At 38.4% G+C, this 25,959-nt stretch overlaps 1 protein-coding gene across 2 annotated transcripts; it reads right to left on the reverse strand.

The window, feature by feature from the left end:
* Window positions 1-4,901: 4,901 nt before the first annotated feature.
* On the reverse strand, window positions 4,902-24,207 carry Rnf103 (ring finger protein 103). 2 transcript variants are annotated; one of them, XM_074050145.1, is made up of 5 exons: window positions 23,495-24,207; window positions 21,346-21,485; window positions 17,511-17,582; window positions 13,656-13,771; window positions 4,902-6,916 (listed from the first exon to the last, which is right to left on the reverse strand). In XM_074050145.1, the coding sequence occupies exons 1-5, from the start codon at window positions 23,718-23,720 to the stop codon at window positions 5,344-5,346; spliced, it is 2,127 nt and encodes a 708-aa protein (XP_073906246.1). In that variant the 5' UTR covers window positions 23,721-24,207; the 3' UTR covers window positions 4,902-5,343. The 2 variants fall into 2 exon arrangements, with proteins under 2 accessions (XP_073906246.1, XP_020033960.2); XM_020178371.2 differs by lacking the exon at window positions 17,511-17,582 and having other exon boundaries at window positions 23,495-24,203.
* Window positions 24,208-25,959: the final 1,752 nt, after the last annotated feature.

A 25,959-nucleotide genomic window follows, 5' to 3' on the forward strand; every position in this document is an offset into this window, starting at 1 on the left:
TTTTTTTTTTAGTGCTGGAGATCAAATCCTGTGCCATGCTAGGCAGGTGCTTTACCACTGAGCCCTAGCCCTAGCCCAACTTCCAACAGTTGTCTTTTATATATCTATTTCTGAGAGAGTGAACATGGTAGAAAAAGTCCTGAATAAGCTAGAAAGAGGATCCTATTGAGATGTTACAAAGAGGTCACACCCAGAGTAGTTGACACAATTTTTTTTTTTTTTTTGCTACTGTGGATTGAACTCAGGGCTACTCAAGCTATGTCCCCAGCCCTTTTGTATTTAGTTTGTTTTTCAGATAGGGTCTTGCACTAACTTGCCCAGGTTGGCCTTGGAATACATTCCTCATGTCTCTGCCTCCTGAGTAGCTGGGATCTCAAGTATGCACCACCATACCCTCCCCTCTGAAGCAATGTTTTAAACAAAATTATAGGTGGTGCATACACACTGTTGCCCCAGACACTCCCCACTTGAACTCTTTCTGGGCCCTCAAGATGTGAACTTGAGAGTTGCATCCTAGTCAAATCTTATTATCCCAATTGTCCAGAGGTCTTAGTCATCTATTAAAATGGAATTTTCTCTACTTTTATTGTTACAGAAGGATATTATAAAGTGAAATGGTCCCCATATTGGGGTAAAACCCAGGGCGTCATGCATGCTAGGCAAGCATTCTACCACTGAGTTACATCTCCAGCCCTGAAATGGTCTATTATATATATGAAACAATAAAGACTTAATGGTGAGAAGATAGTAAAATGTTAAGCAAAGATTGCCTAGATCAATAGGCAGTTATTGACAACAAAGAACAAGAACAGAATGATTAAAGCAAATGCTTCAAAAATACCATTTTTACAATTAAGCTTCAGTATTTTCTTCTCTAAAAATTTTAAATCAGAGCCAAGAGCAAACTGGACCCAGTATTTGGCAGAATTTTGAGGACTGATAAGATGGCCAAATGGGAAAGTGTAGGAGAGCAAGGGAAAGACTACAAGATTTACCTGACAGGTTCCTAAATAATCTAAAGAGCAGATGGAAAGAAGTACATGAATGGGGAAAAAGTAAGATCTTTGTCTTAGAACAGGCCATAAATATTGATATCCTATCATTATTATATTCTTAAAAGTCAAGCCAGTAATTTTTTACTGAGTATCTATACTTGGTCTAATATGTTGAGGATATGAGTAGATTACAGTATTATTTCTGCCCTCATGGAGTTTTATCATTCTTAGAGAATGAAAAGATTTACACAAGAAATTATTAGAGGGATGGGGAATGGCTCAAGTGATAGAGCATGTGCCTAACAAGTGCGAGGCCCAGAGTACTGCAAAAAAAAAAAATTATTAGAAATGATATACTTTCTTTTGGCAGTACTGGGGATTGAATTCAGGGCCAGGTGTTTTTAAGCAAACACTCTACCACTTGAGCCACACCCCCAGTCCTTTTATTTTTAGCTTTTCAGACAGGGTCTCATGCTTTTGGCTGGCTAGCCTCGGACTGAGATCCTCCTACCTCTGTCTCCTGAGCATCTGGGATTATAGACATGTGCCAGCATGCCTGGCTTGTTTTTGACAGGGTCTCACTAACTTTTTCCTGAGCTGGTCTTAAACTACAATCCTATCTCTGTCTCCTGAGTTGATGGGTTTATAGGCATGCACCACCATATCCAGCCAGAAAAACTTAAACAGAATAAATTATGTGTCCTACTATTACAGTTAATCATGGAGTTCAGTAACTACAAAGCCCACATACTTGAAATTTAAAATTAAATAGGTTATTTTAAGAAATCAAACTTTCTTTTTAAGCACAGTTAAAGTTCAGAGTCTGTGAACCGTGACTATTTCCTTCAATTCTCCACCTCCAGGAAAATTTGACAAAAGCATTGTTGTTTGCTGTACTTAACAATTAAGGGATAAGTCAAGCTCACATGGAGACCTGAAAACTTGACCACTTCCCTCTGACCTCATTGTGATATTTTTATTGCATGTCTACCACTCAAAATGTATTATGTTTTATGCCATGTACTGTGTTTGACTAGATGAAACCAGAGTTCCCATTATGAAGAAGCTCATCCTAAGAGTCATGCAGTTTTAGTTCAATGCAGCTAAGTATGACAGTACAAGGTACCACTGGCAAACAGAAGGACACACATCAGTTTGCTCCATTGTTGCTAATGCTGTTTGATCACTTGAGGAAGGTGACATTCACCTGAGTGCCCACTGTGTATCTTTTTCCCTTTTATAAGTCTGGAAAGGAAGGAGAGGATGGGTAAGAAGGTCAAGAGTTTAGGGAGAAAGTGCTATCTAGCCAAAGTGGAGTGAAGGGTCAACACTTCACTTAATCAGTTAGAGGGGACAGCAAAGCTACAAATGGAGAAAACCTAGAACAGAGGTTGGGGGCTACAAGGAGTAGGGAGTGTCACAATGAGTCTAAGAGGTAAAAGAGGGACAGATTTATGAAGGGCTTTGACAGCCAATGTTAAGATTGGTTTGTCTTCTAGCCTAATGGCCTCCAAGGTGTGTGTGTCCTGGGATGCTGGAGAAGAAATTTTAACTGTCTTAAAACTTCTGAATTTTCTGTGCATCTCATAATTGGATATGTAAGGCCATCTGCAATGGCACATGCCTGTAATACCAGTTACATGGGAGGCATAGGTAAGAGGATGGAGGTCTGAGGTCAGACCAAGGCAAAAATACAGCAAAAAGGGATGGGATTGTGGCTCAAGTGTTAGTACAATGCCCTGAGTTCAACCTCCAGTACTGCCAAAAACAAAAAGGTGTATCTCCCCCAACCATTAACTAAACTCAGGGCCTTAAGTGGAGGATTTGACATGGGGAAAATGAAAAGCTGTGGTACTTAAAAGCAGCCAGAGCTGGGTGTGGTGGTACACACCTGTAATCTCAGCACTAGGGAGGCCGAGGGAGGATCACAAATTTCAGGACAGCTTGGGCGATACAGTGAGATCCTGTCCCAAAAAACCAAGGGCTGGGGACATAGCTTAAGAGGGTCTTAGTGATTTTTCAATTTTTAAAATGATGTGAAGAGATACATGTTTAGTTCAAAATTGTGCTTTGAATTCTGATCTCTTTCCAGGCTAGCAACATGTGGCATGATGCCAGGCAGTTCAGTGACCTGACACTGACAGCTGTGTGACTGTGAGCAGAAACAACCAACATCTGACAGTGTACTGTGCTAAGCCAGCAGGTAGGTTAGGTACATTAAATGCATTTTTCACTTACCATATTTTCAATTTATGATGGGCTTATTAGAACATAACCCCAGAGTAAGTTGAAGAGGATCTGTTTCCCCATAGCTTTGGAAAATAAGGCACAATGTACCATGCAGAAAAACTGTTAGTACCCCAGGAGAAATTCAGAATGAGGTGATTTTTCTCACCATTTTGGAAGATAGTCATCATGAAACTTGGGTACTTAGAAGAAATGGTTGATTACAGGGCTGGGACAGGAAAATACAAAGTGAACCTGAAAAACCTTATGTCAAAAAGCTCAAGATTCAAAGAGACATTATCAACAGAACTGGCTTAGAGGGGCTCCACTAGCTAAATTTGGTGTCATTTAAACACCAGGAACAACAACTGGGTTTTAACACATAGAATATAAAAAGAAACTGAGTTCACAGTGATATTCAAAGTGTGGAATAAAAACAAAACATCCTGCATTACATAAAAATGCCAGCTAATAAATGTAGGATGAAATTAGAAAATCCCCATGCTACAACATCTATTTAATAACTAACTCAAAGAATCATCAATGAATGTTAAAACCATGGACTGAAAAGCAGGATATCCATGTGGTCTCACAAGTTCCTTCTTAATTATAAAGTAAGAGAGTATCTTATAATGGAAAGATAAAGCAGGTATCACTGTAGCCAAAGTTAACATCATCAATAATGGAACAAAATGACATCATGCACTTCCTGACGTCATACCAATGTGAAGTACGTATTACCTAGATAATATTCTTTAAATCTAATCATCTAGAATCATCATTCTATAAGCCAAATGGTTTGTACTTTTCAAAAATGTTAGTATCAGAAAAGAATAATTTCGGGGCAAGGTCACAGACTAAGTGGTAGAGCACCTGCCTAGCAAGCACACAGCCCTGGGTTCAAACCCCAGTATTGCCCCCCAAAAAAGGCAGAGGAATAGGGTAATCTTTCTAAAGGAAAGGATGAAAGGAAGTAGACTGAACCTAATGCATGAGCCTGCTTAGTTCACAAAACAAATGAAACAAAAACATATAAAGATATATGGATGCTTTGAGAGTTTAAAAGTATGAATTATATATTAGCTATTACTGAATCAATGTCACATTTCTTGGGTATGATAATGCTGTGGTGGTTATATGAGAACACTGCTTGTTTTCAGGAGATAATATTTAGGAATGAAGCATCATGGTGACTTAAATTTATTTCAAAGGAATTGACAAAAAAAGATAAAAGAATGGAAAAAGATTAAAATATACAGAGAGGTGACAAAGCTAATGCAATAAAATGTAAACAGTGAATTAAGTAAAGTGAAATGATGTTTATTGTATATGTTCCTAATTTTTTTCTAGTTGTGAAATTTTTCAAAATAAAATCAGGTAAAATCTTAAGGTAATTTATGTGTTACTAATATGCTATAGTTAATTTTACTTAGATAAATATGCTAAATAGTAATAAATTATTTAATACTTACTTTAAAAAAGCCTTCTAAGAATGTCCCATCAAAGCTAACTAAGCTAAAAGATGGACCATATAACCTCTGGCCAATGTCAGCAACGTAATTCCTTTCTCCTTTTCTTTCCCCATATGACTCAAGAATCATGTTTGACTTACCTGTGAATTATCACCAATGGAAATTAGCATCTGATCACAAACAATTTAACGTTGGAAAAGCTATAATCTTCTGGTTTTAAAATAATTTATTTCATAGGTCTGTTTTAATTTCATGTCTCAGAGCATACATTATTTAACCAAGAGGTGCTGGACAGAGATTGTAAAAAAGGGAGGAAACATTTAGGATAAGAAACCGGCTCCATTCCCGTAGAATTTGATCCTACCTTGTAAAGTCTTGCTAGGATAAATTTCTATCATACTTCTTTGTGCTTACAAAAAACATTAACTTCTGAATTTCCAATGTTGTAAATAAAATTTTTTTACAATTAAGTATGCATTCAATTGACACAGAAGGCAACCAAATAAATTGTCATCAACATTAGCATAATGTGTATTTCCTGTCACTGCACTAACATTAAACTAAATTTCAAACCCAAAAACATTATGACTAACATTAAAAAGGCAAGCTGTAAGATACTCAAAGCTTATAAAGGACAAAATTGCACATGGTTAAGATGGGACATCATTTGACAAAGGCTGGTGTTGTGCATATGGCTGCTTTTTCTTATAAGAAGGCCACCGGCAAACAGGGCAACAGTGTCGGCCCCCAGCCAACCACATCACAATGCAATTCTGATGGAACACATGACCACAAGGCAATCCCATTAGCAAGCATCCATTTTCAAAATTCTCTAGGCAAACAACACATTCAGTACAGTGCAGCATATCAGCAGGCCAAGTTAACCAGTCAGGTTCCGTATCTTCATTAGTGTTATAGGATCCGTAAGACCTCCCCTTCCTTTCATATGGGTTGGTCTGACAGTATTTATTGGCACATGAACAAGCCTCAACATCACAGTGACTTGCTCTTCCTGGAGAATTGTGAAGTACGCTTTGCTTTTCTTCAAATACTTCCTTCTCACTGCTAAAAGTGTCTGTGTTCTCCCCATCTGAGTCATTTTCAGTATCTTGAGAACCCTCTGACATTTCCTCTTCAGACTGGACTCCAAGATATTGAAATCGCCACATTGGTAAGTTTTTTATATAATCAGTTGGTATCAGAGGGTGAAGCCAAAGGTCAGGGAAAGCTAACCGCTCCAAGAACAAGTCAGGGTCTTCGTCCCAATCGGATTCTATAGGAAAGTTCTGGAAAGAAGCAATTGGGTGGAAGAGGTAGCTGGTGTACCAGTCCCACAGACTTGACAGCCACTCTAAGTTATTGGCATTGACTTCATCATTGTTGCTGCGCCGTCTCTTCTTCTCAAAGTAATCAATTAGTAAACCGTGTCCAAGATATGTACTGAGAAACAGGGCTGGGTGTGATGAATAAAACATCCAGTCTGCCCTTACCCATGAAGCCAGTGTGGTTGTATTGGAATATCTTAACAATTTTAAGCTATATTCATAAAAGCTATCTAAGTAAGGGAGCTGTAAAAAGCCCAACACAGGTAGCCAGGAAATAATTAATAGAGAATTATATGTCCCTAAAGTGCTTATGAGAACCACAAATCTCTTGATGGTGGCTCCTTGTGTAATAAATAAGTCCATCCAAGCCATAAGATTAACTAGAACTAAACTCAAAACAAACAGATCATTTACTTCAGGTTGTAATGAGCGCAAAAATGAATCCATGGCCTGAAGGGATATAAATTCACCTGTGTGATTTCCGTATCTGTAAATTCCTTCAGGAGTTCTAAGTATGTATGATGGCATGTTATATATGCCAATATCTGTCATATAACTCTTGTTGTCCCAGTTTTCCACATTAACAAAGATAAACTCAACTCTTCCAGTAAATTTTATACTTAGTGCAGAGAAGAAAGCTGGTGGTTGGTCAAGGTTTGCAAACAGGTATATTTTTACCCAATACTGATCACTTTTATTCCATTCTTCTTTCAGATGTTCAGCATTATAAATGGTTTTGATTCGAGAAGCTGCATGAGCAGTTATCCATTTAAAAATGTGCTCTACTTCAATCTTGCGTCCACTATACTCTTTAAGCATGACTTTCCCTTTAGAAGTACTTGTTTGTGGAACAGACATAATGAGTGTGGATCGTACCCAGCCTCTTCTCCTGCAGTACCTGTAAGAAGGGAAACTGGGTAAACAGCTAGGTTGTTGTGCAATTTATCTTCCCCCAATAAGTTTCTTTGAAACTGACTCTCCCCAAAGACCAAATAACCCCCAAATGATCAAAAAGAAGGTCCAGTATTTGGTAGTTACTATTTCTGTTTCTATTAGCCAATTTTTTAAAAAGAAAGCCTTTGAGTCAAGGGAATCAGCAGATACTTTTTCATCTCCCACATACACACTACTGCCTTATGTACCGATTTGATCCAGAAGATAATGGGGACATAATTCCTGCTCACAAGGAATTTAAGATCTGGTTAAGGAGACAGGACAGAAATATAAAGCAGCATATATTTCATTGTTAAATGTGTAAAAGAAGTTCAAAGGGAAACAATTATCACTGGGAGTTGGTGAAGAGTTTGTGAAAAGTTTGAGATATGAACTGGTAGAATTCAGATGGGCAGAGAATAGAGAAGGAAACATATGATCCTACATGCTGAGTCCCTGCTTTGGTGTAAGCTCCTTGAGGTAAGACAATAATTTGACCATTTATTGCCTGGAACACCTACCACAATGCCTGAAACTCACAGGCACTGTTACAAAGTAATCTGTACCAATGTTAACCCAGAAGAGAGAACTACTAGCCCACATTTGTCTATATTTTCCTCTCTCTTCAATGAACAACAGGAAGAGGAGTATTTAACACATAGGAAACAAAGAAAGTATTTAGATTAAGAGATTCAGTTCAAGAATGATCCTATTTTACTGCAGTATAAATACATGTATACTATCTCCCTCTAAAAAACTAGTTGATGAAAAATGCAAATAGCTATTGTATTACCATGAAGAGGTTAAAATGAAAACGTTTTCCTTGAAAATGTATTCTTTCCCCAAAACCAACCTTGCAGAATTTTATGATACATAAAATTTACCTCAATAAAGGTGTAAAACAGAAAATTTACCATGTGGATATATTGGTTTGTTATAGATTTGTAAATGGATACTAATGTTTGATTTCTTATTTTGTTACTTAGAACACTAATGTAAAATCATGCACGTATGATTTACTTAGTAAGGTTGCATTATATTTTATTAAATGAGATGAGTACACATTCATATGATCAGAAAGGAAAGTTTTGATATATGTGGGTACAGTTTTAAGATGATAGGACTATTTTATCTCAGGAATTTTGTGATATAATTTAAAATAAATGAAGACAATATCTTATGTCTTAAAGACAAAGTTAGTAATGATTCTGGACTACTATCTCAGTGACTCAGAATTACAGACCCTGGCTCTTAGCTTCTTATTCATTCACTTCCTTAACAAGGTACAGTCAGTTAACATCAATATTATTATCACTGAAATGGTCTGAAAAGTATATATTCCTTAAAAATAAAGTATCTTCTGTCCTCTCACACTACATTTGTCCAATGTAAAATAATTCATTGACATAAATTCTGTTTTTACTCTTGCTAAAACCCCCAGTAAGTCAAATTGCATATAGGCAATTGCCTTATTTACATCTTAAATATCAAAATAGCTTAAATGTTTTAACTGCTATGATACTTGTAATGGCACATTTTCGTTCTTGGTCATTCTCTTTATCTTCCTATAACCACCTTGGCTTCTGATTTGTGTCATAAATCAAATGACAGTACACAAAACCCTACTTTGTAAAACAGGCAAGATTTTAGTACACTGATTTCCTCATGTAAGAAAACAAATATTTGTATGTTTTCTTCTTTGGTTCAGAGTTAAATGATATTTATAAGTTCTGTCATTCTACATAGACAGAATTTGAGACTATGCAAGAAAAAACAATTCCATATGCTATCATATATCTTTTAAATTATGTGTTTTCCAGGCTTGGAAAAAAAATCTCTACAAACACCAGGCTACTAATACAAATGATCTAAACACTGATCCAAAGACACCCAAAACACAAATATATATTAATTTTAAAACTCTACTGCTAAAAAAAAATGAAGACTAAATGTACATATTGTCTATTAAAGATGTTTTATTACATTGTATCAATATAAAAACTTACACTGTCACTTTAAAGAGCTTTTTAAGGTGAGAATAAATTCAATGATAACACAATGGAAACATTCTCCAGTGTTTTCTTTTTTTTTTTTTTTGAGACAGGGTCTCTCTATGTAGCCCAGACTGGCCTTGAACTTGAACTTGTGATCCTTCCACCTCAGCCTCCTAAGTGCTGGGATGACAGGCTTGCATGGCTTATTCTCCAGCTTTTTCCCTGCTCTGTGTAAAAATGTTTAGAATATAGGGACTAAAGAAAGGTTGGGGGCCAGGGAGAGCTGAGGAAGGCATCTCAACTCCAAAACAACATTTGAGTTATGGCCTGCCTACAGCCAAAGGGGAAGGCCACTCCAAGGAGTCCTGGCATGGACTGTCCCCTTCCTACTTAATGTCCTTGCCACTAAGCAGAAAACCAAGAAATCAGGATGCGAAGACTTTAGTAGCTGTCAATGAGCATGCAAGGGAAGAGGGGATATATATGCCACTTCCCTGTGATCTGAGAGCCAGGATACACAAACAGGAGACAGAGGGTCCCAATTCAGTTACAGACAGGAGGTTGAATACCCAAGTCAAAAAAAACCAAAAAGCAAAAAGGAGATTTTGGAGGGAGGCCTTTTATGAGTTAAAAAAAAACAAAAAACAAAAACAAGAACAAAAAAACAGGTACATTATCCAACATCTTCCTGAAGCTGCTAGTCTGGTCTCTGGTTCATCCCCTCTCCCACAAAACCAAAGGGAACAAGGAGGGAGGCAGAAGATGGGAAGTTCCAAGGCAGGAATGCTTTTGCACGTCAGACAGCACATGAGTAAGCCAGCCAAGAACAGGAAGGACAGGCAAACCTGCTGACTCCCTGAGTAGGATGGGGAGGGACAGAGCACAGCAAGGAGGATGATGAAGAGCATCTTAGCTCAGGCAAAGGACCCTGCGTATCAGGACAGAGGACCAAAGGACAGAGGGCTGTAGAGGGTTACCCTCTTTGCCTTTCCTCTTCTCTAGTTCTTAAAGTAAACCTTTTGAGCTCTTAGAAAATTTTAAGGCAGAAATGACAGGAAACGTGGCTAGTGAGTTTAGGCATTCCAGTTTCTGGTGTGGCGTACTGTATTTAAAAAGAAACCTTGGTATTACTTTTCAATGCTGTAATAATGCTATTTCTTCAGACAAAATCATTGGCCTTCATGGCTTTTCTGGCTATCTCTCCCTTCCCTTCTCTTTCCCACTTATTCCATATTCCTTCATCCCTGTCACTCTACCCCAAGCCTCCCTACCCCTAGTCTACCACTCAGCTCTTGCAATTCCCATGCTCTCAACCTTCTCTTTACCAACATCCATCTCCCCAAACCCTGGCAGATACACATATAAATACCACTTCACCTACTTTCTCAAAAAAAAAAAAAAATGTGGAGCATGAACCTGGCTGGAAAAATGTATCTGTTGGTTGGGAAATCAGAGGAGTTAGAGCCAGGCAAAGTCATCCCTGCTGGGAAAATAAATTAAAACTGCTACCACTGGACAGAGTCCAAAGCTGCCCAGAAGTGATGGTTCAAACTTTCTCAGGGGAGCTAACCAGGTCAGCAAAGTACAGCTATACAACAGGACTGGCATACTAGAGAAGCCTGCTGCACAGGACACCTCAGAGAAGAGACTACACTAAAAAAAAGTAGTACAGAGTGCAGGGTTTTGGCATTTTTGAAAAATTTGAGAACAAGCCAGGTGTGGTGGTGCATACCTGTAATCCCAGAACCTGGAAGGCAGAGTCTGGAGACCTTGAGTTTGAGGCCAGTGGGCTACATGCAAGTTCAAGGCCAGCTTGGGTTATATAGTGAGATTCTGACTTTAAAAAAAAAAAAAAAGGGCAAGGGGGTCTGGGAGCTTGGCATAAGTGGTAACAAGTTCAAGACTCTGAGTTCAATCCTCAGTAGCACCCAAAAAAAAAAAAAAAATCCAAAAACACACAAAACTGAGAACAAGTTGGTATGTCGAATAATTGATCATTCAAATATTCAATATATCAAAATACCACTTGAGTAACTCTATTCTCTGCCCAGTCACACCCTTCAGTGAAACTCTGACCACCTTTTTTCTATGCCTCTGCATCTCCAGTCATTAAAAGAAGAAAAAAATGACCCTAAGAAAGAACAGTTTTTACTCTAATTGAGGAAACATAAACACAACAATAATGAAACTGACACAGTCATTGTGCATCAGAGTCATCTTTGTGATGGAGACTGAGGAGAGACTAATAGAAGTACTTTTGTTGCTTTTGCTTTTTTTTTTTTTTTTTTCAGTGCTGGTGGGGCTTAAACCCAGGGCTGATACTAGATAAGCACACTACACCACCAGCCCAAGTACTTTTTTAATAACAAAAAATTGTAATTGCAATTTATGAAAAGCCAAAAATTACTCAAAACAATCTCTTACAGCATAAATAAGTGAAATTATATGAAGAATTTCCAGGAAAATATCTGGAGGTAGCTTATGTGTACCCCTTTGCTATTCCTCAGTTAGCATAAAATCACAAAGCTTTTTAAGAGAAGCTAGAAAAAGGGCTGGTGGAATGGCTCAAGTGATAGAGCACTTGCCTAACACCACGAGACAATAAAAAAAAGAGAGAAAAGCTAGAAAAGGCTGTAATTAAAAAAAAAATCAACTGCAACTATTTCTTTCACTTTTTCATGTTTAATAGATTATCTTCTTTCATGATGTATTTAGTTTATTTTGAATTCTTCATTAATGTTACCTAACAATTATATTAGACTGCAATGTGTTTAAACCTTTATATTTTGGGGGGGGGGCAGTACTGAGGTTTGAACTCAGGGCCTCATGCTTGCTATGCAGGCACTCTACCACTTGAGCCACTCTGCCAGCCCCTTTTGTTGGGTATCTTTTGAGAATAAGGTCTCATGAACTGTTTGCCTGGGCTGGCTCGGAACAGTGATCCTCTTGTTATCTGCCTCCTAAGTAGCTAGGATTACTGGTGTGAGCTGCCGATGCTTGGCTGCAATTAAAAAGAAATTTATTTGATATTTTCTAATTCATTTATAAACTACAGTGTTTGAGACATTATTTACTTTCACTGATTTGTCAAAAGTAAGTGAATATTTTTCAGTAAAATAGTGATATTAATATTGACTTTTGAGCTGAGTGCTGGTGGCTCATGTTTGTAATCCTTGCTACTTGGGAGGATGAAATTGGGAGGATCATGATTTGAGGCCAGCCCAGGCAGATAGTTCATGAGACCCCTCATCTCCAAAATAACCAGAGCAAAATGGACCGGATGCATGGATCAAGTGGTAAGAGTGCCTGCTTTGCAAGCATGAAGCCCTGAGTTCAAACCTCAGTCCCACTAAAAACCCTTGACTTTTGGTATTATTAAAGAACAAAAACCAAAAATAATCAATGCTATTATTTGTTCTTGTACTGCAATTGTCAGTGGGGGAAAACAGCTCTTTCAAACAGTTTCTATTTGAGGATGATGTAATCAGACCCAGTTCTAAGGTCTCTGGTAAACAAAGGACAGGAATAAGAATGATTTCCTTTTCATAGGAACTTTAAGAGTTAGGCTGTATCAGACATGTCAACAAAAGATGCTGGGATATGATCAAGTTGCTGTGGTGAAGATGCGATGGGAACTTTGTGGGGAGACAAGGAGAGTTAAGTGTGAGTTAAGAGGTACAAGAACTTCCCTCCTGTCCTGAGCTCTTAGGACAGCTCTTATCACAGATCTCACCCTACATTACTAATGGGCAAAATGAGGGTTGTGAGAAGAAAAGCAATGATGAAGCTAACAGATAGGAGTTGTGGCAACAGCTTTCAGGGATTTTCCATAACCAATGGGCTGTCCATCATGGCCCACATATGTGAAAGATGTCAGGCACACTTACCTACATGAAAAACTACTGACTATTGTGGGGCGTTTTGACGTATACCTTGTATGTTCCCTCTGCGTGAAATAAAACATACTACACATGCCAATCTTTTAGTTAATATTCATCAAGCAGATAATTAAAAGACTGCAGGAGAATAAGTCATAAATTGGTGTCACTAAAATGGAAATAAAAATTCATTTTGGACTGGGGATGGTGCTCAGAAGTTTAGTGTATGTATGGGTAAGTATGAGAACCTGGGCTTGATCCACAGTACCGCAAAGAAAAAAATAAAGATTAATGCATTTCAAAGAAGAAATAATGAGATAAGGAAACAAGAAATAATGCGACTGAGAAAATGGAAAGAAAAGAAAAAAAAAAGAGTAGCAGGCAGAAAAGAAAGGCTACATTCTTGATTAAAGAAAACAAGGATGAATCTCATTTGGGGTACTAGGTTTAGGAAAAAGGATATACGTAAGTGATAGTATAGAGCTGATAGACATAAGCAAGGAAATGCAAACTAGAGGTCAAAAATACAAAAAAAAATTATATTAGCGTGATGTAACTTATAGCCATTTGGAAGAGAACACTGAAAGATAAAGAACTAAATACACTCTTAAGAGACACCCCCAAAAGAAAGCACATAGAAGAGCCAGAGAGAAAGTTAAAAAAAAAAACAAAAAAAGAGCCAGTTTACGAAAAGCTACTATAATTAAAGACTCTGAAAAACTGTACTAAATGTTAGTTTTCAGTTCAAGTAGGCTGCTAATATCACTTTCTTTATAAAACAAGAAAGATTCTGGTCAGGACTCAAATTCTAAGAATTGTCAAATCCACTTACCTGGGATCACTGGAACAGTTAAAAGTGCCTGTACGTATTCCAAATCTTGACACCTTTTTTACCATTTTCTCCCAGTGAATTTTACCCACCAAAGGACTTCTGTCACTTGCTATGACCTATTCCCCAAAAAGTAAAAAAGAAACTTTAATTACTTAACATGGAGTCAAACCAACCATTTATATAGAGTATTTCACTTTTCTGAAAAAGGTATTTTGTTTCCAGTTCTAGTTTACTGTATCATCACATCATCATTTCAATTCTTACAGAAGGAGCAACTGCCCAGCTGGAAAGGTCTTAAAACCCAGAATGCAGTGCATGAAACTCATGATCTGGCAGTTACACAGAATGGGAGTCAAAACCATGTTAAAAAGCTAGCCGTATTTTCTATCATGTGGCCTGTTCTCAACAGTTAAGTTATACAGGAAGAAAATGGCCCTGAAGTCATTTCTCCTTGCTGAAAAGAAAGAAATTATTTCTTTTCCTGAAAAGAAAAATTTAAATAATCCAAATAAAGTTTATGGAAAATATCACATGTGGATTCAACAAATTCAAATTTTGCTTTTTTTCAAACCATAATTATAAAGCTAAGAATCAAGCATGTGTTTTTTGTTAGACTACACTTTGACTAAAGCAATAGTACTACTTGTATGGATTTTTCCTTAACAACTATGAAAGGCTCTAACAAAAACAACTGCCATAATTAATTACCTCTGAACAACTTTTTCAAATTTTAAAATAGTTTTCAAATATATCTGAGTGAAAGAAATAGCCTCTAAAAAAAAAAAGAAATTCTAATTTGACCTTCAAAATATGTAACAACTTCTCTTATTTATAAATACCAACCTCGCTACTAATTAACACCTTTTCCTTTTATTCCATAATCTTACTGCCTTAAATGTAAGGCAGAATTTCAATGAAGACACCAGTAAAAAATTTAAAAATTTTTTTAAAAACCACAAAAATAACTAAACGGAATTTAAAGGAAAGCCAAAAATGTCTAAAGTCATCATCATGAAACCATCTGATTTATGTCCAGGGTATACAGGCCAAAGTTTTTTCATAAATGCTGTATTATTCATAGCATTCAATTTAAAATTACTACATAATACTCTAGGTCTGGTAATCTTTCTGGCAGGAAGGACCATTTCATGTTCACAAAGCCTCAAGGAAGTGATGTTTCAGGCAGGTGTGTAAAATCAGTGCCAGCAGTCAACTCACTGGAGAGGCAAGAGGTGGTGCAGCTTCCCCTGTCTGTGACCTCCCTGCTGGGACATCTAACAAATGTCAGAGGGCAGCAGGAGCAGACAGCACAGGGTCATGACAAATGACTTGATGTTCACTTTATATGCCACTAGATCACTGTCCAGTAACTCCTGCAATATGCCACTACCATGCTCACATTACAGACATGCATGACATATTGCATCTTGATGCTTGATAAATACATGTGATTATGATACTCAATACACATACACACAAATTAAAGCATTAAGCAAATGTGTTTTTTGTGCTTTTTAATGAAAATAAATGGTCTTATTGAGGGAGATAAGAGTTCATGTGTTTATATTAAAATACTCAAGATAGTTAGGGTAACCAGGAAGACAGAAATTTGAGGACATGGTCTTAGATGAAAGATTTTTGAGGAGATTCACACTGATCACATTACCCAGTAAGACACTTTAATCTTTTTCTTTGGCTCAAAATTGCATTATAAAAGTTTACCTGGAGTATCAGAGCAATCAAGCAAGACAAGCTTTCTGGTTTTGTGTCTTTTTTTCCTGTAGTGCTGGGGATACAACCCAGGGCCTTGCATATGCCAGGCAAGCACTTTACCACTGAGCTACACCCTAGCTACCAAGCAAGCTCTCTTTTCTTTTTCTGCTACAATTCAATAGTCACTATGGTAGTCCTTTTGGTCATGGAGTCAAAGAAATTGTGAATGTACTTTTCAAACTCCTCAGGAGATTAAGAGGTCTCTGTGCAATCATATCACATTCTTTCTATTCCCCCGCCACACCTTTTTAAACTCTCTTTTCAGACATTTTTTCATTTCTTGATCAAGGCTGCCAATGACCCAAACATTTCAGGTTTGTGTTTATAATGACACTGCTTAAAGTAGTAAAGAGGCTGCCTTTGTCAATCCACTCATGGCCCTAAGTTTCAGGGCATCTTCCGTGATGATCCTGCTCACTGCATAAGAATCTTTCGGATTTATGGTAAGAACTCCATGTCAGTTAAGGGAGGAGGAATGACAATGGGTTATTCCCAGGTACTTTCTAGTTCCAGCAGAGACAGTGGAAGAGTTGTGAATATTGCTGGGGCAGATACATGACGATGTTAAACTCCAGAGCCGTATTTACTCAGCAATCTGTTCTAGCATCTGCTTTTGAAGAGTTTAAGAATTCCTGACAGAGAGAGCTGCACAAAAATGAAAAATCATCTAGGCCTTGCATGAAAGCACTTCCTGTGACTCTATAGCTATATTTATGTGACTAGATATCACTTTGTCCTATGTCTTACATAGTTATGTTATTCAACGAAGGTTCAGCAGAAATTAAATTTGGTAGAGGCTGACTTAAATGGTCACTATAAAAATGTTATTATTTTCAGAAAATAAGTAATCTAGCTGAGTTACATGGCAGAAACAAAATACTGTAATTACTACTAAGCCACACCAACAGGAATTCCTCCTATATTTATAGCTCATATCCTAAAAGTATGCATGTTTCTGAGTGGCATCCATACTGCTGGTCTCATTAAAAGAAGAGACATGTTCTTTGGCAGTTCAGGAAGGAGGCTGCATTCTCTGTGGGGACTATTTTCAGAGACTAGAGAAAAACTTGCCACAAGCACAGCTTGAGTTCCAGGCCTGGAAGAGACTTGGCAGCACAGGCTAGAAGTGAAGCAATTTTTCCATTCCCCTTCCCAAGGTGTCTGCTTTTCTAACTTGGCAACCCTATACTTGTTCACCATTGTATTCCTTGCAGCTGATGCAGTGCCTAGCTTCGTGCTACTAATTAAATATTTATGTTAAATTAAACTATTTCAGTTTTATGGCTTAGTAACTCGTTCTTCTGATGACACAGACTCTCTAAAGGAAGAACTCCAACTTTTTGATTTCTATTATGAGAGTTCTTCCCCCCAGCAACCTGTCACCCAGAATGTTTTCTGAACAAACATTAGCATAAATAGTACCTTTCTATGCAATTACCCATCAATGTTCTTGACTCCAAGTTAGATATAAAGACACTCAATTCAGTACATTTAAAAACACACTTTTGTCTAGTTTTCTAGAGGTAGAGTTTATTCCTAATCAGAATATTTGACATATACCTTTTAATATTGTTAATTCCCACACAACAATATTGAGTCTTAATGACTCCTTGGAACAAGAGAAATGCTGAACTGATATTTTCTACATTTTTTAATATTTTATTTTAACATTTATTTCATTTTAATAATTCAAAATTGTGGACCAACCTAAGTATATACATACACAAACGATATGAAAATCATTAGAAGTGAGGACGTATAATTAACAAAAACAAAAAATGGCATTTTATTTTTACTTTTTTTTTTTTTTAATATTCTCACTGGCTTACTTTATGAGTAAACATAAAGTTTTCATACACACAGGATAAAGTGGCTTACCATGGATTTTGTCTCCTGAGTAGCAGTTAAGGAATAAATAAGTTAGAACCACCCTGAAAAAAACTATTGTCTAGGAGCAAAAATAAATTCAAAAGCAGCTATTAATGCTTTCAGCCAAACAGGAACTATATTAGCATAATACTTCAGTAAATATTGACCAAAGCTTTTCACTACTTTAAATGAGATGGTACTTTTTACTGTTACCTCAATTCTAGTGACTTTAAATTCCTTATCATGTGGCACAGGCAGTAGGGAACAAATACAGCCTTCTTTGAGCTATGACAAAAGTCAAAACAGAGAAGTAGAAATGTTAAGAGGACAAATCCATAAAACCCATAAATTATGCTAACTTCCATTAAAAGCCTATCTACTATGCCATCTGTCTCTCTGACCAAGAGACTTTAAAAAGAAAAGTAACCATCTTCTGTCTGTGGTGCCAAAAAGACTAGGTGGTAGCAGAAACAAAGAATCTGCAAAAGTGGAAAATAAATAGCTGATGAAAAAATATGAGCTTAGAAACAAAGCAGGAAAACTCAGTATGTCAGAAAACACTGTTAGGAAAAAAGAGAACTTGGTTCTTCATGAATTATATAGTGTTTTATTGGTAAAGATGTCACATGTGTTTTGCTACCTTGAAAACTGACAGTTCTGTTCACTGTGAAAAAGATAGGAGACATGGAAAAGTTTGACAATCTGAAGAGGACTGAACTGGCCAGAATCTATGCATCCTCATCTATGAAAACACTCTTTCCTCATGGACTTAAAAAGAAAAAAATAGAATGAGCAAATTGGTCAACTTACTTTAAAATAAACAGAAAAGAACCATAATTCATTGTTAAAAATTGATTTTTTTTTTTTTTTTTGGTGATTCTGTGGTTTTGAACTCAGGGCCGCTCATGCTAGGTAAACGCTCTTATCACCCGAACCATGTTTCTAGCTCCAAAATTGATTTTTTAAAAACTATCCTTTATAAGAGATTGCATTAATATGACTGAACTGAAGAGATAAACAACCAACGAGAATATTTCTTTTGTTCTAGCAGGTACTTTCAATTTTAAATATAGCTTAAAAAAAAAAAAAGCCCCATAGAGTTTAAAACAGTGTGTCTGTGATAATTAGCTTAGTTGATTAGTTCACAGTGGCAAGGACAGGATTTCAATCTCACTCTTCTCAGTTGTCCTGCCAGAAACTGTTCTTCCATACCAAACCAGCCATTTGACAGATGTAAGCCACTAGCCCCAAGGAACAAAAGCCAAACAGTGTCGATTAGTGCAAACCTTGAACGTCACTGGAAAAATTAAGTGTGCATCGTTACCATACACAGAAAACCACGTAAATACTTTCTGTTTTTCTTAGAAGGCATTTTTTGATTGTTCATACTTCTAAGGTTTAAAAACTACTTTGAGAGAAAAATAATTTAGAGACTAGAATATATAATGTTAACACTCACTCTCACTATTCCTTAATTCATTCAAGTGTCACCTTGTAAGAGAATTCAATTCCCTGCCATTCTGTCTCCTTACTCTGCTATTTTCCTCTTAGCATTTTCCACTAACTGACATTATATTAAATATTCACTTATTTGCTGTGTGACTTTTCCAACTGGAATGTGAGCTACCTGAGAGAGCTGGGTGTATGGTCCTATTTTATTTCCAGGGCTCAGAATAGGGCCTGTCATACCCTTATCTGCTGAATAAACTGACTAATTTTGTCACATATTAAGGGAATTTAATCCATGTATATCTTTAAGGGACATTAAAATATAGTATATCATTTATAAGCCAAGAACATATTGCTAACTAGTGAACCACAATGTGTTTGTTGTATACAGGCAGCATCGTATGTACCAAAAGAATTTCCAGATTTTTGACATGGGTCTTCCACATTTCAGTGGTGCTGAGCATCTATATCATTCATTTGCATGGGATCAATCAATGTGGGTGACAAATATTTAGACCATGAAGAGAGAGCTGTGGGACTGGCTACTCAATTCAATCTCAGTGATAAATCTGAAATATTCAAAACCAGTAAGTCTTCCTTGACCAGTTTATTTAGAAATAAATACCAGGGTGGCTGGCTGGCAGAGTGGCTCATGTGCTAGAGAGGCTGCCTAACTGAGTTCAAACCCCATTACTGCCAAAACAAAAACAAAAACAAACAAACAAAACAACCAGAAATAAATACCATGGAAAAGAAAAATGGTAACAATTTATTAATTCTTTTTCTTTTATCAGTTACAGTGCTGGAAACCAAACCCAGGGTCTTATGTTTGTTCTACTGAGCTACACCTACAGCCCTTACAGCTTTTTTTTCAATACAAGTAATTAACCCAGAAACAAACTAGAATTTGAATGGATAATGTATAGACTGCACTATAACCTCTCAGGTTCTCCCTTTGCTGATTACTGGAGAGTAAAAAGTCAAATACAATAGGAAGGTTACAATAAAGGAGGCCATGGATAGCCAAAGCAATCTCCAGAAAAATTCCTAAAACTCAACCCTTTAGCACAGTGAACTACAGTATTACTCCATCCTCTTTAGACATATATTTATTTATTTGAGGCCAGATATAATAGAAAACCTATCTATTTACAATCATACTGTATTCACTGATAAGATCAAGCTTGCTACTAAGGTTTCTGAACTTATAAGTTATTTTTAAGCAATACTTCACTGTCTTTATTCTCAGAGAGAAATATGAAGAAGTTATTTTAATTTTCATACCCTAAATCAAACTTCATCAACTAAACACAAATGACAAAAACACTGGGACAAAAACCAGGGGACCTGGATTTGATCCTGGTTCAATATTACCAACTAGTCCCATGACCTTGGACAAGTTACTTTACCTCTTAGAGCCTCAGAAGGGGTTAGCCTGATATGATTTCCAAGCTTCAGCCATTCATACACTACATTCTTAATTTTAGCCAAATTCATGCTGTTAATTTACTTGATCTTACTTTAAATGAACACACATTTAAATTTTTTAAATAACTTTAGCTTTGTTATAAGCAATTTAGGAAATTACAAGTTCCATGTAGTATAGATTATCCTCACTTACATTAAGATACATTAGTCACAGAGATGGCTGGAAAGGTAGCAAGGAGGTGCCGTGTCAGCTACTCCAGCCATAAAGCAAAGCTGGTGTCTCTGTGGACTTTAAAATTGTTCCTATGCAGCTTATTTTATTTTTGTTTAATCAAATAAACAAGAGGGTTTTTTCCATGGGGGAAAAAAAAGATACATTAGTAATAATGTGTGCCCATTTGTTTACCATTAATTACACTATGAGAAGCATAAAAGATAATTTTCATGGCCCTTCATAGCTTTAAAATTCCAATACACTTACTAAATCTCATAGGTTTTACTGCTGTTGTTTGCTTTTTTGAAACAGGGTCTTTCTATTGTAGCCCACGCTGGGCTCATGATTCTTACCTCCCAAGTGCATGGACTGCAGTTATGTACCACCAAACACAGCTCAATCTCACAGTTTTTAATCATTAAAAACTAGGGTTAAAAAATTATCTCATTATCATAAGCACAATGAGTACTCCCCCACCACTGTTCTCAGCAGCTCTTCCTCTATAGCCACAAAAATTGGCTAGTTCCCTAATACGAGGATTCCTTTACTTTTATTTTATGGTTCTTGCCTTAGATACAAAACAGATTTGGGCTGTTGAACTCAAAACTAATGAGCATTAATAAAAATGGAAACAGTACATACCACTAAATGAAAAGGAATACCTATGTTCCTCACTTCAATAAAAATCCAACAACTAAAATGAATTTGCTTTTGCTGATTCTAAACAAAAAAGTCAACCTCCCCTCCCCAGCCTTCCGTTTCCCACTCTTTAACTTTCATTTTTCGTTGATCTAAGAAACCTCTTTAAGAGGACCCCGGGGCCTCCTTATGAGAGCTGAGTTGTGCCTAAGAAGCATGGCACAAGTTAGTGTCACTGGCTGGAACATACTGTTTTGGTAAAAAAAAAAAAAAAATTCTCTTTTAAAAGTTCTCAAGGATTATCACTGTTTCCAATACCTGAACAAGCCAGATGCCATCTTTTGTATCTTCTACAAGCTCATAGAAGTGCATTTCACCACTGAAATTGGTGCTAGAAACAGATTCAGATGCCTCCTCTTCCTTGAGAGCAGAATAGAGCTCACCCTCCATCAAGTCACCTGAAAGAAGGAAAAAACAACACATGAGATTTCAAAATCCCATGTTCCCAACTTCAATGATTAATTCCATTTTATACTGTGAATAATAATGTTGTTGTACTTTCATTGTACTCTATAGAAAAAAGAATAGAACCTGAATATTCCCATTTAAGAATCTAAGATGTGATAGGCAAAAGTGAACACAAAAATCTATTTCTTATACAACAAAGCTTATAGTCTAGTGGGTCATCACTTATTAGGAAATTATCCAATTTGTACCAATCCAAAAAGCCATTACAAGATCATGTATCACATACATGTGTTATGTATGACATGTTCAGCTGTCATATAATTTTTAAACAGTGTGGTTTATGAGTTCACACAATTTGCCATGAGTCTTGCTTAAAATAGTAACAGGGTTTATATGACTTGGAGGTTAGAACTTTACCTCTTAGAACAAACTCTGTATTTATACACTAGTTTACAGCATAAATTAGAGCTTGTACCACCAAAAAAAAAAAAAAACCATTAATGTCATATTATTTTAACTTTTGCTTTAAATATTAAACAGTGAGTAATCATACTGTACCATTGTAGCAACAAAACCATTTACAACAAATACTTAAGTTTTACAGATGAATTGCCACCCCAAGACTTTTTTCCCATACAATGTGTGATCTGAGTCATTATTTTGTGGGCGAGATATCTTCTTTAGATGATATGTACATTCCTTGTACATTCAGCATGACAGGTATTTTTAGGCCCAAAGGAAAGCAATAATACATACATAAATGTAAAAGAAAAAAATGTGTGATCAAATTATTTTACTGTGAAAAATGATTTGGCTTTGGCAGGTAAAACACTTCTCACCTCTAACCCCAGTTTATTAGAATCTTTTACTTTACTTACTACATTTTCCCCCATGTGGTAGAAATAAAAGTCACCATAAGCCTGTCAGCAAACAAGGAGCAAGAATAATTTTTATTCCTTTTCCAAAGAAAAAATGATCACTTTCGCAGTTGTTGAGATTCATTTTATAACTCCTAAGATATAAATATGCAAGTGTTAAACTGTAGGGAGTTTGTATTCTTGCCCATCATACTTTATGGCTACAGGCTACTAAGAGAAAAAAAATTGTCTTGTAATAGATGCAACTGACACATACACTTGTAACAACAATAAGAAGATAGTCATCAATTTCAACTGCTCCCTAAAACAACTCAGAATGCTCTTAGCAACTACACTCCTCTTTCAGGAAGCTTATCTAAAAAGATACACTTTGCCCAACAGTGAAAAAAATTACCATACTTTTTCACTCAATCCTACCCCAAACCAATAGCTACTGAAAAATAAAATTTTTAGGACACTAAATATTCTCTTAGCACTGTTGCATCTCTATTCCTCAATCCATTAAGGGATGCAGGGTGCCGGCGACACATGATAAAGTTTAGATGCAAGATACAAAAACAAAAATTGACAGAAATATAAACAAACTCCAAACAAGGCAGCTATCTGCACAAAACTTTCACCCATTTTCACTAAATTTAAAGTATGAAAAGCAAAGGCTGTGCAGAGTGCACGTTACCCATACTTAAATCTTAATTTAACCTTTAAATCTTAGGCCCAAATGCTTCTTTGCTGTTGATTATTCCATGTTTTCCCTTGTTACTATACTGACAAATACTACTGTTACAGTTTACGTTTTGGAGTTTTTCTTTTCTATACTATTATGATTTTCAACTGACAAATCCTTTCCTGCTTGTTACCACTCCGGGTTTGGAGAAAAATCACTTAATTTAGTAATCAATGCTTAAAAGCTACACTTTTAGAATGTCATTTAAAAATAACCTTAAAAAGACAATTTCAGACCTTTGCTCCAAACTGGGATAGACATTTTGGATGGCAGAAAATGTGGACAAAAGAAAAACAAGGCAGCTCTCCTAGCTGTGTGCTTAAAACCTTCCAGGGACCGGCCTGTTTGGAGGTACAGGTCGCCCCCTTCCCCAGGTGGAGGGGACCCCGACACTCGCCTGACTTTTCCACCAGCTCCCGAACATCCTTCTTCTCGGGCAGCCCGGAGTAGCCCAGCCCGCGGCACTCCAGGATGGTCTTGAGCTTCTTAAAGCTCAGTGCCACCGGGTCCACCAGCTGGGTGGCAAAGATGCCAGTCTCGTACCACACAATGGCCTCAAAAAACCTGGCCAGGACGAAGAGGACCAGAAAATAGAGGAGCAAGAAAAACAGCTTCAGCCACATCTTTTCCCGGCGTCTCCTCTCTTTTCAGAGAGCCCGGAGTAGGGGAAGAGGAGGGTGGCGGCGGGGAGGTGGGCGCACGGCCGCCGGGGCGAGGGCCGCTTCCGCGTGCGGCGGTCACCGGCGGGCCATCCCCGCGGGGACGCAGGGGGGTCAGGGTGTCCGTGCGGTTGGGGGAGCGCCGAGGACAGAGGCGCAGAGCCTCGCGCCGGGCCTCCCAGTCAAGGGGCGACAAAAATAAAGGGGAAACGCTCAAAACGCCCCATCCAGGAAACAGCGAACCGAGAGGGGCACGAGTAGGAACAAAACCAGGGACGTTTTCCGCCGCGGAGCGCTGTGACCCAGGTGGCGGGATCTCACGAGGAGGGGGAGGGGGACCCCAAAATACTTGGGGTCCGCAGAGAAAGCCCCGGAGGCGGCGGTTGGGATCGGAGGTTCAGGAAGACGCGGCGCTCGGCCCGGCCAGGCCCGGGGCCCAGCGCTCCCGGCGCGGGAAAGAAGAGCGGCCGCCGCAGCGCCCCACCCGGGGCTCAGGCCCCAGGCCCCGCCGGCCACCCAGGCTCCGCGAGAAGCGCGGCGGGCACGGCGACGCCTCTCAGGCCGGCGGGTCCCGCGGCCGGCCCAGGAGGGGGCGTCGCGGTCTCTGCAGAGGGAAATCCGGAGCGCGGGGCGACGGTCTTGGAGAATAAAAAAAGCCAAAAATAGGCCCTAGGACGGCTCCCCCCAGGTGACTTTCGGGCTGCCCCCTGGCTACACACCGCCTGTGCGGGGCGGATGGGCGGCGCAAATAGCTGCCGCCGTCCCTGTCGCCCCAGACGCCTCCGCAGGCCGCGGCGGTCGCCCCCGGAGCAGTGCATCAGCGGCGGCCGGAGCGGAGACATAACAAGTGACGTCGGCGTCGGGGCGGGGCCGGGGGCGGGGCCGGGGCGCCGCCTCCAGGGGAGCGGCCGCAGGGGCTGGGGCGGGGACAAGCCTGGGGTGACTTCCAGACACCGCCCCAAGTGGCCTCTCCAGTGTCTTCTCTGCTCTTGCCCGCTTACCCTGCACATGGTTACTAATTGATTTTCGTCTGAGGGTTGGATTCTGGATTATGTCACTGTGTATTTTTTATTAGGATATATTCATTGTAAGGGGCGGGATTCGTAGTGACTGTATTTTTATTTTTTGTAAAAATAGGGTAGTTAACTATCTTTTTAAAATCAGCAAAAATAGGCCGTAAGTTTAAGCAGAGTCCTGGTGAATTGGGAAAATTTTGTCACCGTTGGCTGGAGGTGGTAGAAGATGAAATCCAGAAAACAAGCTTTTCTGCCTTTACATGAGAGTGTGGTTTGGGCACACGTGTGTTGGAGGAAATTTGTCCAAAAGAACAGTTAGAACTAGGTCCAGTTGTATCTGCCTCCCCGTCCCCTTCAGTTTCAGGGGTGTTAAAAACCAGGTATGGAAGCCCTGAGTTCCCAGGACAAAGGTTGTTAATATGTCCAGGAACAAAGTTCTGTGTGTTCTGTGGGCATTGCCAGCAAGAAGAGCTTATATAAAATGAGTAATGTGCACAAGCATACAGTACCTGGTTCCGTGTTTATTTAACCCCAACGAAGCATATGCTTTATGTCGATTTATGTGCCATTCTTGAGGGAGGGGGGAGTTGGGTTCACGAACTAAACAGGATTGGCTTCCCTTTATCAGGAAGGAACAGACCCAGGGAATTAGCCATTGTGCAAAACCATTAGTTACCCTAAACTAGGGGTGAAAGTTTTGGGAAGAAATAGAATATAATCCTCAATCTTGGAGCAAATGAAGAATGTAAAACAAAGAATGAAGCATGAGAATGTAGCCTCAGAATGGTACCCCTTTAAAATAAAGCCAACAAAGGCATTTCAGTGTCCAGCTATGGAGGAGGAATTGGGAGGGAACAGGCCCAAGGGGCAGGGAGAAAGAAATCAGAGGAGGAGGTATAGGAATGCGTAGCTCTGGACTCTGTTCCTCCATCTACTATCTTCAATGCAGCTTTGTTTCCAGGGTTGGCAGATCATTGTAGGAGCATTCTAACAAGCTTGGTTCTGAAATTTCAGAATCCTTGGGCATGTTGTGGTAACCCTGTTAACATTGCCATCCAGACCTTAACAGATAGGTGATGTCCCTCACCTCAAAGGAACATACTCTAGTAAAAAGAGATTGACCCAAAGTTAAATTATGTGAAAGAGTGACCTGCAGGGAAAGTTGGGTGTGAGCTGAGAATGGGAAC

The sequence above is a fragment of the Castor canadensis genome, chromosome 12 (genome assembly GCF_047511655.1).
Source record: "Castor canadensis chromosome 12, mCasCan1.hap1v2, whole genome shotgun sequence".
NCBI lineage: Eukaryota > Metazoa > Chordata > Mammalia > Rodentia > Castoridae > Castor > Castor canadensis.

Coding starts and splice junctions, on each gene's coding strand:
- Rnf103 (XM_074050145.1), bottom strand. CDS start 23,720: ATGTGGCTGAAGCTGTTTTTCTTGCTCCTCTATTTTCTGGTCCTCTTC. Junction 17,583..21,345: donor ATGGCATCTGGCTTGTTCAG/GTATTGGAAACA, acceptor CTTTTGTCATAG/CTCAAAGAAGGCTGTATTTG. Junction 13,772..17,510: donor TTAAAGTCACTAGAATTGAG/GTAACAGTAAAA, acceptor TTTGGGGAATAG/GTCATAGCAAGTGACAGAAG.